The 19,763-nt window shown below is 45.1% G+C and overlaps 2 protein-coding genes across 2 annotated transcripts; both read right to left on the reverse strand.

Moving 5' to 3' along the window:
• Positions 1-256: 256 nt before the first annotated feature.
• Rps15a (ribosomal protein S15a) lies at positions 257-5,523 on the reverse strand. Its single transcript, XM_038331419.2, has 5 exons — positions 5,476-5,523; positions 4,464-4,601; positions 4,013-4,092; positions 909-994; positions 257-383 (listed from the first exon to the last, which is right to left on the reverse strand). Exons 2-5 carry the CDS (start codon positions 4,594-4,596, stop codon positions 290-292), a joined length of 393 nt encoding a protein of 130 aa, XP_038187347.1. The 5' UTR covers positions 4,597-4,601; positions 5,476-5,523; the 3' UTR covers positions 257-289.
• A 2,918-nt stretch (positions 5,524-8,441) lies between these two features.
• Arl6ip1 (ADP ribosylation factor like GTPase 6 interacting protein 1) lies at positions 8,442-18,968 on the reverse strand. Its single transcript, XM_038315402.1, has 6 exons — positions 18,812-18,968; positions 16,236-16,369; positions 15,675-15,794; positions 11,610-11,727; positions 10,896-10,980; positions 8,442-9,972 (listed from the first exon to the last, which is right to left on the reverse strand). Exons 1-6 carry the CDS (start codon positions 18,845-18,847, stop codon positions 9,854-9,856), a joined length of 612 nt encoding a protein of 203 aa, XP_038171330.1. The 5' UTR covers positions 18,848-18,968; the 3' UTR covers positions 8,442-9,853.
• Positions 18,969-19,763: the final 795 nt, after the last annotated feature.

The raw sequence follows: 19,763 nt of genomic DNA on the forward strand, positions 1-19,763 counted from the left end.
AAACTCATAGTTTGCTGTAGGAGTGGTGCAAAAGGGACCTCCTTAAGGCCACACACAGAAGACAATGGTCATGCTTTCATTATGTATGTCAAGTCTCACAGCTGAGCACCACTGGACTGCAACCACAGTGGCTGAAACACCAACTGGGACTCAAGTAAGGGCATGACAGTAGCTTCAGTAGCTTCAGAAGAAGTGTCACCAGTCAGCACAGCTAGCCATTTGCTGGAAAGGTTCAAAAGGACTGACCCTGAGCACAGTCCATAAAGGCTTTTTATTTATGTTTACATCTCTAGAAAAAGAATCCCAGGATTTTCCCTCCTGTGTGCTTTCGTCTTGCCTCTTCATGGTCCATGATGCCAGCTGAGGTGGTCAGTACAATGAAGCTATGGAGGAAAGAAACAGCAAGTTGAGTGTAAACATTCCAACCATGCCTCCCTCACTCTGCTCAAGCCTGCCCTCCTGGGAGGAGACAGACTAATGCTGCTTAGGACAACTGGTGCCCGACCAGGGGGCAATGCATAGGAATGAATCCTAGAACAAAGGAGCTACGCTCTGCCCTAACAGAAAACAAAGATGAACCTGGGCATGGTTGCACAGGCCCTTAAATCCCAACACTTTGGAGGAAGAAACAGGCAATCTGAGTCCTAGATCAGTGAGACCCTATCTAAAACAGATAAATAGAAGGCACTGGACCAGTGAAATGGCTTGGAGGGTAAAGGTGCTTCTGTCATGCCTGATAATCTGAGGTTCATCCCTGGACCCACATGTTAAAAGAACTTAAAGTCAACTAGTTAGGAAGACAGTCACTGCTACATAAACAAACCTCAGCTACAGCCCAGCCATATCCCAACATTTCAAAGCATTAATCTTTATCACCATTAAACTTTAATTGTAGAAAGTCAACTCACCCGAACTGACGGGACGGGAGCAGATTGTTCTGCCATTTTTCTAGGTCTTTGAGTTGCACATCAAATCTAGGGCTTATCACTCCACACTGTAAAAGGAAAACAAAATAAATTCTTTAAACATTACCAAAAATCTAAAACAAGATGGCTTTCATACATGCTTGAGAGTCAATGATTCAAAAACCAACACCCACATTATAGGCACCTACCCTGTGCCTACCTTTTTCTATAAATACCATTCAAACACTGAGCAGGGCATAGTAGCACACACATAAAAAACTGGTGCTCAAGAGGTTGAGCCTGAAAGACTGAGCTCTAGGACAGCCAGGGCTGATCCTTCCTTGGAAACATCATCCACAAATGTACATCTATACCCAAACAAGACTGTACACCCCTGCCTAGAGGAAAGAGCCATGTCAAGTAAGGCCAAATGACTTTGGGTCAAATGGTAGTACATGGAGAGCTTCCCCTAGAACATATCTCATTATACAGAACTGAGAACAAGTATAATTACAATCAAAATTTCATTTTTATAGTTCAAGAGGGTTGCAAGCTCAGTAGTAGCTAGCCAAGCAAACAAAAACCATCTTTTAGTAGGGCTGCCCAACAATAAACCTATTAACTAAAAGCTGCAATACAGAACATCTAAGTAACAAATGCCCAACCTGGCCTGCCCCTCCACATTGCCACCCCGAGGGAGGGTGGTAGCAGGCAGGCAACAGTGTTCTCACAACTAATTCTAGGCCATCATCTCTGCTACTCCTCCAGAAAGAGCTCCACCTTCATCACTGACTGCAAATCCTCAAGCAGGACGAGTAGTACAGCTGCAGAAAGAAAGGCCCCCACTGTTTATACTCAACAGCCCCGTGCAGTTCAGATTACCCCTTCCTCTAAGAACCCAGAATGCCCACCCAGGACAACCATGTAATTGGAAGTCACACACCAAAGAAACTATGAAAGATGGAACTTGGCAAAAGCTTCAGACTGTATTCTCCACCCCCACCCCCAAAGAAGATAGAGCTTGTCTGCTGGCTGTCATGGACCCTATATCTTTACTCCAGCTATGGAAAAGCTCCTCAGAAGTAACAACACAGCCCTCTCTTAACCAAGCACAAGCAGGGATGAGATGAAGGCCAGACTCTAACATCTACAATCGCTAACACCTAACCCATAGTGAGGGTAACCTTTCTTTTCTTTAAAAAATACTTTATTGTTTATTTAACTTTTTATTTTATGAGCATTGGTATGAAGGGGTCAGGTCAGATCCCCTGCAACTGGATCTTCAGTTGTGAGCTGCCATGTGGGTGCTGGGAATTGAACCCAGGTCCTCTGGAAGAGAAGTCAGTGCTCTTAACCACTGAGCCATCTCTCCAGCCCCAACCTCTTTCTTGAGGACAATGGGCATTCGCTCATAGGGAAGATGACCTACACACAATAGCCATTAGCACTGCACCACATGCTGTCCTACCTGCACCAGGTTCATTAACTGACCAGAGACATGAGCACAACTCAAGTTACCTAAAATCAGGGCAAACAAAACAGGACAGATACTCTCCCACTTCAAAAAGCACATGGTGGGGCTGGAGAGATGGCTCAGCTGTTAAGAGCACTGGCTGCTCTTCCAGAGGTCCTGAGTTCAATTCCCAGCAACCACATGGTGGCTGACAACCATCTGTAATGAGATCTGGTGCCTTCTTCTGGCATGTGGGTATACATGGAGGCAGAATGTTGTATACATAATAAAATTTTTTTAAAAAAAGCACATGGTGACCAGCCTGGCTCAGAGTGAGTTCCAGGAAAGCCAGGGCTACTTAATCCCAACACTCAGTTGAGGCAGTGGCAGGTGGATCTGAATTCAAGGCCAGCCTGGTCTACAGAGTTAGAGTTCCAGGACAAGACAGGCTCCAAAGCTACAGAGAAACCCCCTCAAAAAAACAAAAAAAGCACATGTGGGATGGGTCTGCACTGCAACAATGACTCAAAACTAGCATTGCCAACTCTTCACCATCTTTTGAAGACCTCATAAGCGGTAGTGCTAAGGTCTGAATATTGAGAACCAACTTTGTAAAACAAAAACCTTCACAGAAAAGAACAACTCAACTGCCACTGGCCATGGAACTAGACCTTCCTAATGCTGTGATAGTTTAACACAGTTCCCCATTTGTAGTGACCCCCAACCATCAAATCATTTTTGTTCTACTTCATAACTGTAATTTTGCTGTAAATACATTCACGAACTGGGTGTGGTGACACACACACCTTTAATCCCAGCACCAGGAAGGGAGAGGCAGCCAATCTGAGTTCAAGCCTAGCCTGGTCTACAACAAAGAGTTCCAGGACAGCCAGAGTTACAGAGAAACCATCTTAAAGCCTTCCCCCGCCCCCCGCAAAACAATCAGTCTTCCAATGAAAACTATGAAAGGATCACTCGATCCCCAATGGGGTTGAGACCCAGACTAAGAACAGCTGTACTAGAGGTTCTCAAACTCCTTGCACATCAGAAACCTATGGACCAGGGCCTCACATCAGCGGCTTACTGTCACTGCCCCAAACACCAGCTATCTATTAAACCATTTAATCAAAGACAGGGATCAACTAGCTAGCCTATTTGGTTATGCTGATGACGGTTAAAACTGACAGTCTAGACCTCAGACACAACCATGACCTACACTGACAAACTCAAGAGTGGCCACCAACCCTGGCACTTGACCATTTACTGAAGAAGATTCCATTAAAATCCAGCACACTGCAGGACATGTGCAACACATCCCTTTAATCCAGCAATGCACTGGAGATAAAGATCCGACTTAAAGGACAACCTGTCTGTCTACAGAGACCCCCACAACTTGAAAACAAAACGAATCCAGCACTCCACTAAGTACTAAGAAATTGAACTGTTTATATCCTAAGTCATCACCTGAAGCTTCTGAAATCGGTAAGTCAACCGGGTTACCAGGGCCTAGCTCCATCTCACACAAACTGACCAAAAACTCGAACAAGCAACCAAAGATAACAAGTGACATGTAGTTTAAAGAGTCCACTTAGCCAATTCCTTAAATTAGGGAAGTGGAGCAAGGGTGACGGCAAATGAGAATGAAGGGTCTTACCTTGTTCAACCTGCCTGTGAGGTTCACAACGATCTTCCCAGCTCTGTGGTCGTCAATGATTTCAAACTCACCAATGTAACCTGTAAACCAAGTGACTAGTATCAAACCAAAGACACAGTCTGAGACTGCCCCCAGCGCTGCTTTTTACCTAGTTTCTCCCCCGTTATCTGATTCCATCAGAACTCTTAAAGCTTGGTATCACATTAAGATTTAACACCTAAAACCATTTTGGCACGATCACACCCTTCCCCATATTCACAGTGGTACACCTTTCTTCAACTCAAGTCTTGGAGGCTCGAAGAACCCAGACGCAAGCTTGCTTCTCCCAAGTCAGTGTTCCATTTGCACTCCTCCTCTCCCACAGACTCGCCGCGGCCCTGCCTCAGCTCCCAGGTATAGCCGCTCTGCCGTGGCTTCCTTTAAGACTATCTCCTTATCTGTCAACACTCACCGTGCTTCATCATCACGGTTAGGAACCGAACGATGACTTTGGAGCAGGGCCTGATGAGGACCTGGCGTTTGCCTCTCTTCTCTGCATTGTTGATGCTCTTGAGAGCATCAGCCAGGACGTTCATGCGCACCATGGTGGCTGAGGAAAGAAAACACAAGATATGCATGCATCAACACACAACCATGCACCAGGCTTGTGAAACTCATCTTCCTACTCCCACCATGACACCTTCTTAGGTCTACAGCAACACTGCCAACACCCGGGAAAGTTCCCGACAACTGCCTGTTCTCCTGCACTCGGTACCTGTTCGCTCAAGACATTCACGCTCACGCCACCCAGCACACAAATAGCCCGAGAAAAGTGACCCAGGCCCAGACTCATTACGTAGAAGACAACCATAGAAACGACGGGACTTATCGGCTGGCCGAAAGGAAGGTACGGAGAGAGGCAGTCAATACAGCCCAAGTTTGAAAGTTCTGGCAAACATCTGCCAAGGTTCTCCAAGTCAGCAGTGTCGCCGATTAACGCGACTTAGGGTAACTCACTTTCAGGTGCCGACAAGAAGCCTCCCAGGTGACAGGGGCCCCGCGGCTTCTTACACGGCAGGGCTGCTCGCACAGGGCGCGGGGACGCAGCCAAGGCGCATTTCACGTGCAAAGAGCAAACCCCAACTTGCTTTTCCCTAACTTGGCAGTGAGAGGCTGGGCGGAGACCCCAGGGACAAGAGTGGCCACGGGGTCTTGTGGTGCTGGGAACTTTGGAGCGCCCGCAAATACGAGAAGCCGCAGGGCCCACGCCGGCCACCGTTCCCGCCGGGCCGAGCGGAGCCCTGCCTGCGGCCGTGGGCCAACTCCCGCAATGAGTCGCCCATGGCGGCCACGACCCGCACAGACGGAGACTGCGACCACGGAAGGGCTCGATGAGCCCGCGGGACCCCGAAGTCGGGCCCCGGGGTAGAGGGATGGCGCGGATGCCGGAGGATGAGCACGGAGCTTCACAGAAAGTCACTCACCGGCGCAGGAAGATGGCGGAAAGAGAGTGGGAGGGCCGAACGCACGGAGTTATGGGAAGCGGAAGTGATATCGCGAGACTTCATTGTCACACGCCCAAGGGAAAAAAGTGGGGGTGGTTTCTGATAGGAAGATTAATATAAGGGCGGGGCGGTTGAGAGTGGAAGGCTGAACTCTTTAACTCTTTAGGTCTTGGACTGTAGTTCACGGTAGTCGGGAACTCGCCGCAGTCCTCCTGCCTCAGCCTCTAGGGTCCTGGCGTTAACACCACAGTCGGCTTTTCTTGGGTTTTTGTTTTGTTTGAGATAATGTCCTCACTAGGTAGCTACAGCTGAGCTGGAAGTTTGTAGACCAGGGTGACTTCTGCCTGGTTGACAGCCTCTGACTCCTAGTGCTGGAATTAAATGCGTGCACAACACCTGATTTTTTTTTTTTTTTAATTTGACTGGTTTGATTTGGGTTTGCCTTTTGGAGATAGTATCTCATTAATAATGGCCCATGCTGTCCACAGATTAATGATAATCCTACCTCAACATCTCAAGTAGGATTACTACCACGGTCCCCTTTTTCTTCTCCTCTTCAGTCTTTTATTATGTAGTGGGGGGGCTGGCATCAGATTAGTGATCCTTCTGGGATTACCTGCCTACCTGGCAAAGGTATTCAGTGTAGTGAGGCTTCAGTGTCCCGGCCATCCCTTCTCTCATCTCAGGGCCACCCAAGGACCATTTGTTTTTTCCAAAGTTTATTAGGGTGTTGAGCACAGGTCTAGCTATGTAGTTCAGACTGGCCTCAAACTCACCGTTCTCCCCAATACCCTTGATGTGCTAGCTCCTTTGTACACTTACCTGTTCTGTTTGCTAAAAATGTGCAGTTTGCTTTCTTTAAATATCTTAGCAGGCTAGAGTTAGAAGAACATCTCTTGTTTTCAGGGTTTTTTTGTTTTCTTCCTGACAGTTTCTCTGTGTACTCCCACCCCCCATTGTCCTGGAACTCACGCTGGAGACCGGGCTGGTTCCGAACTCATGGAGATTTACCTCTGCTTCCTGGGCAGAATGCTGGGATAAAAGGTGTGCCCTGCCACCACCACCACCTGCAAAGATTTATTTTATGAGTATAGAGTACTCTATCTGCATGTATGTCTGCATGCCAGAAGAGGGCATCAGATCACATTATAGATGGTTGTGAACTACCATGTGGTTGCACAGAATTGAACTCGGGACCTCTAGAAGAGCAGCCAGTGTTCTTTGTTTTGTTTTTGTTTTTCGAGATCAGGTTTCTCTGTAGTTTTGGAACCTGTCCTGGATCTAGCTCTTGTAGACCAGGCTGGCCTTGAACTCACAGAGAGTGCTGGGATCAAAGGCGTGTGCCACCACCGCCCAGTCAGCAGCCAGTGTTCTTAACAGCTGCACCACCTCTCCAGTCCCAATACCTGTTTACAAGGGTTTCCATAGGAAGGACATAGAATGTACACCTTCTCAGTAGACTGCATGCCTCCGTTACTCAACTGACATCTGAGTGCCAACTGTTGCACCAGGTACTTGGAGTGAAGGAGCAAAAGCAACAGCTCCAATCCTTAGGAAATTCCAGTTGTAGGCAGAGACACACAGCTAATCAAGATAGGGCTACAGTCAGACAGGGTGGTGCTCTGAGGATATCGGTTACCTGGGAAGTTGCCACAGCTCCCCTAAAGAACTGTTTTCATAGCTTATCTCCTAACAAATGCTGAGATCTGTGATATAGTCTCCATTTCACAGGTAAGAAAACTGTCATCTTGCCAGGCGGTGGTAGTGCCTTTAATCCCAGCACTCGGGAGGCAGGCGGATCTCTGTGAGTTGGAGGCCAGCCTGGTCTACAAGAGCTAGTTCCAGGACAGGCTCCAAAACTACAGAGAAACCCTGTCTCGAAAAACAAAACAAAACAAAAAAAGGAAAAAAAGAAAACTTCATCTTAAATGGACTCAGGAACTCAAAGCAAGGTGGGGGTGGGAGGATGGTAGTTAAAAGTCTAAGAAACTATAGACTCCTTAGTGGGGACTTCCCTAGCTGAGCCCACAGGGTCTTGCTCTGTAAGGCTTAGTGAGCCGCAGCATCTGGATGGTCCCACACTGATGAGGAGCTCCTACGGAGGGAACTTGTGTAGAAATGGGTAATAAACTCAGGATGCTGGGCAGAAGGGAAGTGGAACAAAGAACCCTGTTGAAACTGACTCACATCTGTGATTTGTTAGAGATAAACTATAGAACCTGGAGAAAAATGAGTGGCTGGCATTTACACTGTAAAACCCCTTTTTAAATACTAGGCTGGAATGCTAACACTTGAGAGGTGAAGGCAGGAAGATCAGGAGGCCAAAGTCAGCCTGGGCTTTATATGAGTCTGCCTAAAACCACCAAAGCTTCCGCAGCCTACAGGGCACGAGGAAGCTTTTAGGACCCACACACTTTTCTTCTTGACCCTGTTCATTTCAAATGTCTCCACATGGGCCTTGGAATAACAGAACCTCATAAGGGCACTCAGACCAGCCTTCAAAAGGGGACTTAGGCTATGGCCAGTTGCTACAGATGCATGGTTGAAGACCAGTGCTTCTTTCTGATTTTGAACCAATTCCTCCTACCAGTCAAAGCTGGCCTTGAGATTACAAACTAGCAATTTCAAAGCCTCAGACAAACCACAGGAGTTGTGATAACCTTGACTTGAGGCCTCCAGCCTGTTCCTAATGAGACCCCAAGTGAAAGCATCCAACTTGAGGTGTAATTTTTAAAAGCAGACGTCTACCGATTATCAACCAGCTGGGTTGGATGCAGAATTACGTATTCTTCTGAGCCACTTTCTGCCCCCTATTGGTCCCTCCTATCTAGCGCAGTGCCTGGGTGTTCCTTTTAAGAGTACCTTGGAGGGCAGGTCTATAACAACAGGGAGGTTACTAATCACATTCATAAACCTGAACAGTTAACAAAAGTGAGACAAAGAGGTTCCAGGTCTTTTTTTAATTATCCCGCTTTTACACAAAACAAAGTAGAAGAAATGATTAAAACTGCCAAAGTAGTTAATTGGTAGAACATATATTATTCACACACACACACACAAAAAAAAATTCCAGGTAGGAAGGCAGGCTTATTTACAAGAAAACATGTAAAATTAAGGTGGGTGTCATGAAACATTAAAAACAAACAAACACATGCTACAACAGGTGCCACTGTTTACAGTGCTGGGGAGGTGAGAAAACAGAGGCAGATGCACAAGGTTCAGGCTTCGCAGATCAGTGCAATGGATCCACAAACTATGATACAGCTAGTTCATGGGTTAAAGCGTTGTTCCCAAATGTGTCCTATTTTGGCCCTCAGAGGTTCAGTCCTGAAGATTTCAACTGCTTGAAAAGTCTATCTAAAAGTCTACCTATAAAGCTTAAGGAGTTACAAACGCTACCCAGCACAAAGTCACCTGTCAGCAGTCTGTCTCAGCTACAACCCCGCAAAAAAAAAAAAAAAAAAAAAAAAAGGCAAACACCAGTGTAGACAGCACTTCCAAGTGTAAAGCTGGAGCCGCTGAAATACAGCCAGCATTATGGCAAGGGGCTGGGGGGGGGGGGGGGATTTCCGGACTTTTAAAGACTTTTTATCTGCTTAAAAAGTAATAGATGTTCTAGTTTTCTACTGAGAGAACAAAGGAGACTTTATATTCCTAGCTGGCCTTGGAGTAAAGTCACAGACATTTAAAGTCAGCTGAAAATCCAGAACAAAGAGAGAGCTAAGATTTCCAAATACGCTCTTCTGGAAGATTGTTCAAAAGCTGTTCAAGGACTAACTTGAAGCTGCATGAAGGGAACGACGTCGGTCTAAGTTGGCAGATTCCTCATCTGAACAAAGGGCAATGCCTCCTAAATCTGCTACATTTCATACACTAGGGTGTGCAATTTTATCCTATTCCATGGGCATTCTCCCACTGTGGGAAATCAGGAATGAATCTTAAGTGGTCTCTTCATCAAAAGTGGTCTCTTTACTCACAAAGACAAGACAGCTTGTTAAGCAGACTGTGGAAGCAGACAGTAGAACCAGCTTCCTGTAGCCACAGACCACTACCTTGAACACAGCTAAAGCAAGTATCAACAGTTACCCAAAATCACAGTTCACTGTACGAAAGAGCAAAGTTCACCACCTTAGGATTTTAAAGGAAGTTGTCAAAAACAACAAAAATTCAGTAAAACGAGTTCTACTGATGGGAATGCACCCAGCTACACCTGGCTAGACACAGCACAAAGCCTGGCCTGTGTGAATCTATTAACAAGGGCAGAGGGAGGGGAGCAAAGGGCCACTGTAACATTTTAGTATCCAGACAGCGCGGCACAACTGTTCCCAGGGGCAGGGCGCACTCAACTGAAGCCGCGTTATTCGTTTTTCTTTTCTTTTTGCTTGAGAAGCTTGTTTATCTCCCTTTTGGCCATTCCAATGTACTTCAAGATGATTCCGCGTTGATTTAGTCCAGGAAGCAACAGCACAAAAGTCACTTGAAATAAAGAAATGAAGTTGAGGAAACAGAATTTAATTCACAGTTGAAAGCAAGTACACTCTGGAGAAGTAATAGGAAATGCACTGGCCCACAGGATCCCGTGCCAGGAGCTGCAGCCTGTGCATCGTGCCCCAGCACTGCGCTTCCTATCCCACTGCTCTTCACCTCCCACAGGGCATTAGTAAACTCCCTCAGAACAAGGGCCAGACTTCTTTAAGATCCTTATGTAATCACAAGTGATTTGCTTAAATGCTGACTATGAGATTCCCTGAGCCTGGAGTTATAGGCCATTGTGCACCAGCATACGGGTGCTGGAAACTGAATCAAACAAGTGCCTTTAACCGTGGAGCCCTATCTTAAGTCCTGACTTGGATTAATCTCTTTGCTCTGGAGAAGGATCTCATACAGCCTAGGCTGTTTTTTTTAAAAAAAAAATATTTATTTATTTATTATGTATACAATGTTCTGTCTATGTGCATGCCTGAAGGCCAGAAGAGGGCACCAGACCTCATTACAGATGGTTGTGAGTCACCATGTGGTTGCTGGGAATTGAACTCAGGACCTTTGGAAGAGCAGGCAATGCTCTTAACCACTGAGCCATCTCTCTAGCCCGCATCTCTAGGCTGTTTTGAATGTGACATACAGCACACAGCTGGGATTGACTTGGGACTGCTGCGCCTTCTTTGTCTAGGTCTAAAGTGCTAGATTAGTTTTGTCTAATACTGGGTATCAAACCTAAGGGCTTGGCACACACAGGGCAAGCACTACCAACTGAGCTATGTCCCCAGCATGGCTGGAGTCTTCAGTCGTCACCGTGCTACACTTCCACACGTCCTCGGAAGACTCACTTCTCTACCTGCTGACTATACTACAATTAGACTTCCCTGCTGAGATGCACACATGTTTCCTCAATGACTTACCAATCAGGTAGGTAAGAAGCAGGTTGTGAACTTGCTGTCCCACCCAAGCGACGGCGGCAAGAGAAATGATCATGGTCATGAAGTACTGTTAAGGAAAAGAACGAGAACTCGTCAGCTCTAAGCAGCAGAATCGCCAAGGGCAACTCTGCGGTCTGCTGCACCGCTCCACACTGCACACAGTGAACAAGCATGAAGGCTTGCTCACCACTCTACAGAGGACCAAAGCACCATGCTCCACTCCACACACACAGCCACTGTGGGCTTAGCTTTCCTTTAGAGGCTGGAAAAATAAGATCATTTGTATTATTTTTCTTTTATAGAAAGTAGATACATTCCCTCTTGGAATTACTGACTATACAGATTAAGGCTTTGAAATATAAACTATGTTACCTTTTCAGCTCACAACTTTCCACCAACACTAAAGCTAAGAGACATGTTTTTATATATTGCCTTTTACGTCAACAAGAGGAAAAAAACTCTCTCTACTATAACAAAGTTATATGCAAAGATAAACATTATCTTTCAATGGTTTAGTCTACCAAATGTAACACTTATGAATATATGTAGACATTACAACAAAGGGTAGTAGGTATTGAATTTCAACCCTAAAAAGGCTGTCACTAGACTGAAATCACAGTGAACTCAGTATTTTGGTTCACATTTCAGTAAGTTAAAAAAAGAAAAAAAAAAAACCAACCCACAAAAACAAAATACCATTTTAGGCTTTTCTTCCTTCAGCGAAAAGAGGCGTTTCCACCAGCCCACAGCTCTGCGTCGTGTTTTAACGAGATTACTGCAGATTTCATGAAATCTTTGCTGTTGTTCGGTGGTCCTAGAAAAGAGTTTTCTTTTTGTTATAAGTAAATATTAATTTTCCTGAGAAAGAAATCTCGCTCTGGCTGCCCCTGAACTCACGATCCTCCTGCCTCAGCACTGTAAGGTGCTAAGATTATAGCTATATGCGAGCCAATGATTTGAAGATCATTCTGCTTCTGCTCCCAAGTGCTCACACAGGTGGGGCCTCCACATATCTTCTCAAGAAAGGAAAAACAATGGGTCACCGCTGATTGCAACTTTTTTTTTTTAAAGATTTATTTATTATGTATACAACGTTCTGCCTCCATTTATGCCCGCACGCCAGAGGAGGGCACCAGGTCTCATTACAGATGGTTGTCAGCCACCATGTGGTTGCTGGGAATTGAACTCAGGCCCTCTGGAAGAGCAGCCAGTGCTCTTAACCACTGAGCCATCTCTCCAGCCCTGATTGCAACTTTTTAAAAATTATGTTACTTTTACTTTATGTGTCTAAGAGGTTTGCCTACATATTTGTCTATACACATATAAAGTCCCTGGTGCCTACAGAGGCCAGATCTAGAGGGTGTTGGTTCCCCTAGAACTAGAGTTATAGACAGTTGTGGGTACTGGGAATCGAACTCAGGTCCTCTAAAGGGGGACAAGTGCTCTTAACCTTTGAGACCTTTCCAGCCCCTATCTTAAGACACCTTTCACAAAAAAGGAACACCTTTTACATAAAGTGTGCTCATGCATGTGTGTGTGTGTGTATGTGTTATGAGTGCACAACATGGTAGACATGCAGAAGTGAGAGGACAACCTATGGAGGTCATTTCTCTCCTTCTACCCCAGGTTTCAAACTCAGGCTGGGTGTCAGGCGCCTTACCAGCTGACCCACCTCACCAGTCCTTGTGTACTTACTTCTGATAGATTAATGCTATACTTCTAAAGCCATATTTGATTAACTACAGAAACAGGAGTTATGTCTTCAATGAGCTGTATCCACGGTACATATTTGGTTTTTCTATTTCAGTTTTTTTAAAGAATATGCTTATCTTCTTTTTTAATATTTATTTATTATATATACAATATTCTGTCTACATGTATGCCTGCAGGCCAGAAGAGAGCACCAGACCTCATTACAGATGGTTGTGAGCCAACAAGTGGTTGCTGGGAATTGAACTCAGGACCTTTGGAAGAGCAGGCAATGCTCTTAACCACTGAGCCATCTCTTCAGCCCCCTTCAGTTTATTTTTTAGCTCCAAGTGAATTTTGCGTTGTGCGCATCAGTGCTCCAAGCAGCTGCATCAGAGTATCTGCAGTAGAATAATTTCTATATCAGGTAAGCAAGATGCTCAGAAGATAAAGATGCTACTACCATGCCTGGTGACCCAAGTTCAATCCCCAGCACCCACATGGAAGGAGAGAAACTCTGGAAAGTTGCCCTCTGACTTCCACATGTACACATGGGTGAGTGCATGTGGGTGGCAAACACACACACTTGAGCACATGTGCATGCACACACAGAGAGAGACAAAAATTAAGAGCCCAATCCAAATTCCTTACAAACTCAGCTCCAATGAGAGAAAATGCAAACACCAAACAGAATTGATAGGCCTCTCGAAGAAAGTCATATGTTTCTCATTTCTAATCTGTCCCTCTGCTATTTTTGTGGCACTAAAAAGGTCCAGTACTAAAACTGAGGACCATACTGCCCTCTCTCCTGTAGTGCTAGCCTGGTAAAATGCAGGAACAGTCGGATGATTTCATAGAACATCCAAGCTGCCCATGGTCAAGGCTACACTGTGGCTATAGCGTTCCTTCTTTCCCACATCATCTATAATCAAATCAAAACTCGCCACATGGATGCTATTTTTTTATGATTTATTTTTATTTTATGTGCGCTGGTGTTTTGTCCACATGTATGTCTATGTGTGTTAGATCTTGGAATTATACACAGTTGTGAGCTGCCATATGGGTGATGAGAATCAAACCTGGATCCTCTAAAAGAGCAGTCAGTGTTCTAAACCACTGCACCATCTCTCCAGCCCTCATGGATGCTATTACTTCCAAACTCTCTCTGAAGACTTATCTCTCTGAAGACTTTCCTCCAGAATTATGAGTTAGTGAACTGTTGTCTGGGCTAATGTCAAGGCCATAAACTTCCCCAAATATAACAGCCTTAAATACTTCATGGTGAGGGAAAAACAGTTTGAATAACAAATCCTAACACTGACTCATTACTTTTTAAAGAAACATGCTTACTTAAACCATATTTTAAGCTAATTCCCCAAATTATGTGAGCTTGTTCTTACAGATCCAGAAGGTACATAACAAAGGCTCTCATTTTTACAGATTATATAACTTGCTGTCATTTGGAAATACACAAAAAAAATTAAGGGCACAGGCAGAACACCAATCAATTGAAAATATCAACTGACAGAGAAAAATCTATTCCGATATCTGGTTCTTTTCATTATGTGTGGTTTTTCCTTCTTCCAGCAAAGAACAGAACTCAGGGTACCATGTGTTCTGGAAAAGCACTCTTAATACTGAGCTCTGAGATATCCAACATTCCACTGGAATTTCAAATAGTTACTGTAATCCTTAACCACTTAACTATAATCTTAGGAAGTCCTGGTTAATCATTAAAATAACGGTAAAAATGATATCAACAGCTCATGTGTAGCCAACAGTAGAATCTCCTCTTGCCTACTCATAATGAACTTGGTCAACTACCCCTGCACGGCCTCAATGAACTAGCTCACTCAGCTTTCAACACAACACCCTTTTGGTTTGTTTTGGGGAATGCAAGGGAACACTGGTTGTGGCTGTGACAGGATCTCTCTGTGTAGCCAAGACAGGTCCATAGCTTGTTATGTGTATATAGCCCACTCTGGGCTCAGTATCACAATGTCTGTCATCCAGAGTACTGAGATTAGCCGTGTGTGCCAACCCACACAGCTTAAAGGTCCAATAATGTCTAACAATTAGAGGCTTTTCCTCCTGTGTTGGGGGAAAGCTTGTGAGCGGACAGTGTAACACACTGAACAAGAGAACCAGTCACTGACCTTGACAAGCAGTTGTCCTCTGTATACAAAGGAGGACTCACACAAAGAGACACATTTAAACAAACTTGAGTTCAAGGTTCATTAAAGGAGCTGGCTTTGCTGGCAAAGAAACATGTTGCAGAGACTGGTGACTGGAGTTCCATCCCCAAGATCCATATGCGGTGGGAGAGAACAAACTCTGGGAAGCTCCCCTCTGATCTACACATGCATGTTAGCACATGCACCCATCCCCAAATAAATAAATGTAATTTTTAAAAAAAGTTATGCAATTCTTATTTAAAACAGTACCTTTAAAAGATACCCTCGCCTGCTGGACGGTGGTGGCACACACCTTTAATCTCAGTGCTCGGGAGGCAGAGGCAAGCAGATCTCTGTGAGTTTGAGACCAGTCTGGTCTACAGAACTAGTTCCAGGACAGGCAGGGCTACACAAAGAAACGCTGTCTCCAAAAACCAAAACCAAACAAACAAAAACATATAACAGGAACAATAATAAAAATAACAACAGTTACTTTAAGTGGATAGTGGTAGTGCACACCTTTAATTCCAGTACTCAGGAGACAGAAGCAGGTAGATCTCTGAGTTCAAGGCCAGCCTGGTCTACAGAATGAGTTCCAGGACAGCAGGGCTACAGAGAAAAACCCTGTCTTGAAAAACCATAAAGAGAAAAAAAACAAAAACAAAAAACCCTCACTCTAAGTGTAGAAGTAAAATTGAATAAACATCAACAGATAACAAAAAAAAGCAAGATTTTGACCAAAGTGAAATACAAGGACCTAAGTACTAAAAATTCACTCATTTGAATTCAGCTAAGAGATTCTTCACATAAGAGCAATGACTAACTCCCAGCCAGTGTCAGATGGTTATAAAGCAGTCTTCATTTAATCACAGTACACTAATCATACATAGTCACCTACCATTTATTAGAACCAAAAATCCTTGGTGCTAAAATGGGAACAAGGTAGTCAGCCAGGCACAGAAACATAACAAAGCAGGAAACACCGGACAGCACAGATGGATCGAGATAATAGATAATCCTGTTAAAAACAAAGAAAATTAACCACAGTTAGAAAACCAGTAGTCACCGTTCCTAACCAAAAGTGTTTACTCCCTAGCCCACAGCCTCTCAAAGACGGGGCCGTTTCCTTTCTAATTTCCTCACAAGTGGATTTCAGGAGCATGCATTATTATGTCGTCACAGTTATAGCAGTTAATTTCACAAGCAACAGTCAAAACTCCGGAGTCCTCAATATTTATTAGGAAAGAATACAAAGGAAGGGTGTTGAAACACAAAAGTTTGAATGCACAGGATTTGCTCAACTGTATCAGATTACAACTTTACAAAAGGACTACAAATTCTAGAAACTGGGTAAGCTGCTTGCAAAAAAGGCGTTCCTTTTGGATTATGTATTACAAAAGTGTCTCTAAGCATAGGCTAGGAACCCTCTGAGCACTTAGCAATAGCAGCCCTCACTTACAGGAACAGCAGGGAAACCACACCCACGATGGCAGGTGGAAACCAGGCTCTTTCCCAGCGAAGGACTCTGTCAGCCATCAGCATCACTTCTCCCCATCCTTGCAGCTGCTCTTCCAGACCTGCAGTCTCCACAGCCTACAGGCGGTCAACAGGGCAGAGTGTTACTTTACCAATCTCAACACTTAGTTGCTAAAAGAGTAAAAGCCTTCCAAGGCATCAAACTGTTATCTTCAACAAGCTGAGTCCCAAAAACCTGCAATTTTGGCATCAAACAAGGAAATCATCGGGTGGCAGTGGCACACACCTTTAATCTCAGCTGGCAGAGGCAGGCAGATCTCTTGTGAGATCTGGTCTACAGAGCAGGTTCCAAGAAGGCTCCAAGACTACACAGAGAAACCCTGTTTTGAAAAACCAAAAAAGAAAAAAAAAAAAAAAAGAAAATCTGTGGGTGGGAGAAAGTCCAACCTTTAATGGTTACTTTAGCACTGGGCCGTGTGTCCATGAAGTAACATAATACTCCCAAGGTTTCACAATGTGGGGATAAATATTTCGATATTAATGAAAGTGAGCTTAATATGGTTAACTAATATCCCCAATTCACCCACAGTGTCACGCGGCAGCGCTCAGAACACTACTAAATTGGATCCTCTATCATTCGCTCATTTCAGGCGGCTGGCACTGATCTGTTGATTGGTCATTTTATTGATTTAGGCATTTCTAAATCCATCACGAAAATAGTCGGTCCGAACAATTTCTAAAATAGCTCTTTGTATACTGGAATTACTTCAACGTTGGCATGGCAGTCACTGTGGAATCAGAGAAAACTCCTCCACTCAATTACGTGGGGCACTTACAGTTCTCCACAATGGTTCCTCATCGCTGATGGTGGAATTATGGCTAGGTTTCAAATTTCTCTGCATATTTGACAGCTAGTCAAAAGCACACCTTTAGGGTGAGCTATTGTGGCCTAAACCCTTCAGGGTAAAGAAGGAGATTAGAACAAGAAGTTGCTCGGTCTGTGTAGGGCCCTGGATTCAACCCCCAGGAACACACAGAGCCCTATAAGCTTTTCACAAAGGAATATGAAAATGATAGAGCACAATATGGACTTGGACTAATTTTAATTAATATGAAATCTGTGTCATAAGTACTTCTGACTATATTACATGCTTAATACTGATATCAGCCCAAACTAGAAATTCTAAACATTTTACATGCTGTACTTCCAATTCATGTGCCTCAAAACTGGAAAAGATATTTTTACAACCTCTTATTTAGGATGAGGAAACTGAGACAAAAAGGTAAAGTTAATATATTTAAATCCAGGAAATATAAGATTAATGGCCTTGCTCTCCTTAAAGTATTGCTTTGATGGAAACAGTTGTTCGTAATCAGGCCCTCTCCCGTGGCAATTTCCTTTAGCATTAGTTAATCCTCTTACTGGATTGTTTGCTGGTGTGTTTGTTGTGTAGGGGGAATTTAAGAGTACATGGCAAGCATCTCTATTGGATTGTTTGTTGGTGTGTAGGGAGGGAGGGTGGGTGTGTGCATAGGAGAAATTTAAGGGGACAGGAAAAAGCATCTCTAAACAGCAATGCAAAATGAAAATCCTGCCCGATCCTGTAGTGACTACTTTCCTGTAGACACTTAGCTTGCCGGCATTTAGGCTTTTAGACATGCAAAAGCAGAAGTTACAAGCTGGTAGTTGCTCTTTTCATTTCTGATATAACCCGCCTTTCCCTGGCGAATGACAACAGAGAAAATAAAAGGATCTCTCATTCTTGCCTAGGTGATGCAGTTATATTTGTAAAACTAGCAGGGCCTGGTGATGCACAGCTGTGGTCCCAGCACTTGAGGTGGAGACAGGGGAATAACAAATGCAAGGCTAACCTCAAAACATAGGTCAGAGCCAGCTTGGCTACATGAAACCTTGGTCTAAAAAAAACAAAAACAAAAACAAAAACACCAAAAATCTGTAACGAAGCAAATGTGTCCTCCTCTAATACCACCTCGTGCAGTTCCTTCAGATCCGTGCTAATCATTCTAAAGTGAGCCCCCTCGCCAGTTCCCAGATAAGTGCCAGGACCTCCCACTGTCCTTTCCGCTGAACCTGCTTTCGGCTTCCTGCGGTGAACTCGCAGCGAGCTACAAACAAATTCTGGGTCAGCAATAACTAACTCTCTGTAGCAGCCCTTTGACCCTCCACCCTCGCTCAAGTTTTGAGCGGAAAAGAAGCCCTCATACAAACATCTACCGAACATGAGATTAAAACCCAAGAGGGCGGACCAGGAGGTGGCCGGCCAGAGCCCCGAGCGTTAGACAAGGCCCCTGGCGGCCGAGTGCCCTAACCTGCCACCTAGGTTCCTTCTTGCCACGGCCCCATTCTCACACTTCCTCACTTGCGGTCCTTGCCTCATCGTGCACGGTCCAGGGAGGACGTTTGGGGATCGGCAGTAGAGACCGCCACAGTAGAGATGGGCAGGGAGCCGCAGGATCAGGCCTGGCAGCTCCCTGGAGGTACCGAGGCCAAGAGGCCTAACCGGAAGAGCCGGGGACAAGCCAACGACCGCGACTCACCAGCATGTTGCTGCTGCGGTTATCCCCTTCCGCCATCGTTCTGGACGCGCGGTCTCAACGAGCAGAAGACACTCTCAGCCAACACCCGCAAGGCGACCGAAGCGCGAGGGAACGCCCCGCAGCCTGCTTATATAGGCCGGCTGTCTTTTCCCCCCGACAGGCCTCGCGAAACTCGTTCCTCATTGGGCAGAAGGCACTCCGGCTTCTGGACGGCCCAGCCAACCGGCAGCCAGCGCATGACTTAAAATCCAGGTCAAAGAAGAGAGAAGCTGCGCGGAGCCGAAAGACTCCGACCAATCAGAGTTCAGGGGTGTGGCCCGCTGGGGGCGGAACGGAAGGAAGCGGTTCAACCGCCGTCTCTAGGTGCTCACCCTGCTAGATCAAGGCCTCTGAGGCTCCTTCTGCTTGACGGAGTGGAGGCTGCAAGGGCGGAGAACGCTTTAGGTTCCTGTGGCACCTGCTAAGATTTATGACGGGAAGGCTGGCGGCCCCCATGTGAGAACTGCTGCTGCCATCTCGCCAGCAGTAGCAGGCCGTGAAGATGCACCAGCTCTTAAAGACCTTCTTTTGCAGTCAGTTTTTTGGGGGAAATAATAGTTGTGGCGCACTTCAGGTAGCTAGGCGAGCGCTTCAGATGGAGGGATGTATAGGTGGATGAGTAATTCAGATGGAGCGCTTCACATTGATATGGGCTAATGTGTGTGGGAGGAAGCTATGTAAAATAATGACCTCAAATATTTTACATTTAGGTTATTTTTTAAAAACATTTTGTTCTTTAATTACCAGGTTCTTCAATTCCTGGGAGGTTTTGTAAAGAACTTGAAATAAGCCCGGCCCTACCTGGAGCATGATGGTTCTATAAAAGGGGCATACAATTTGTCACAGACCTTGTGGAAAGTACCTGGATAAGGAAGGTACTAGCACAACATAGTTATGGCTAAGAAGCTCGGGT

This window comes from Arvicola amphibius, chromosome 1, assembly GCF_903992535.2.
Source record: "Arvicola amphibius chromosome 1, mArvAmp1.2, whole genome shotgun sequence".
Classification (NCBI taxonomy): domain Eukaryota; kingdom Metazoa; phylum Chordata; class Mammalia; order Rodentia; family Cricetidae; genus Arvicola; species Arvicola amphibius.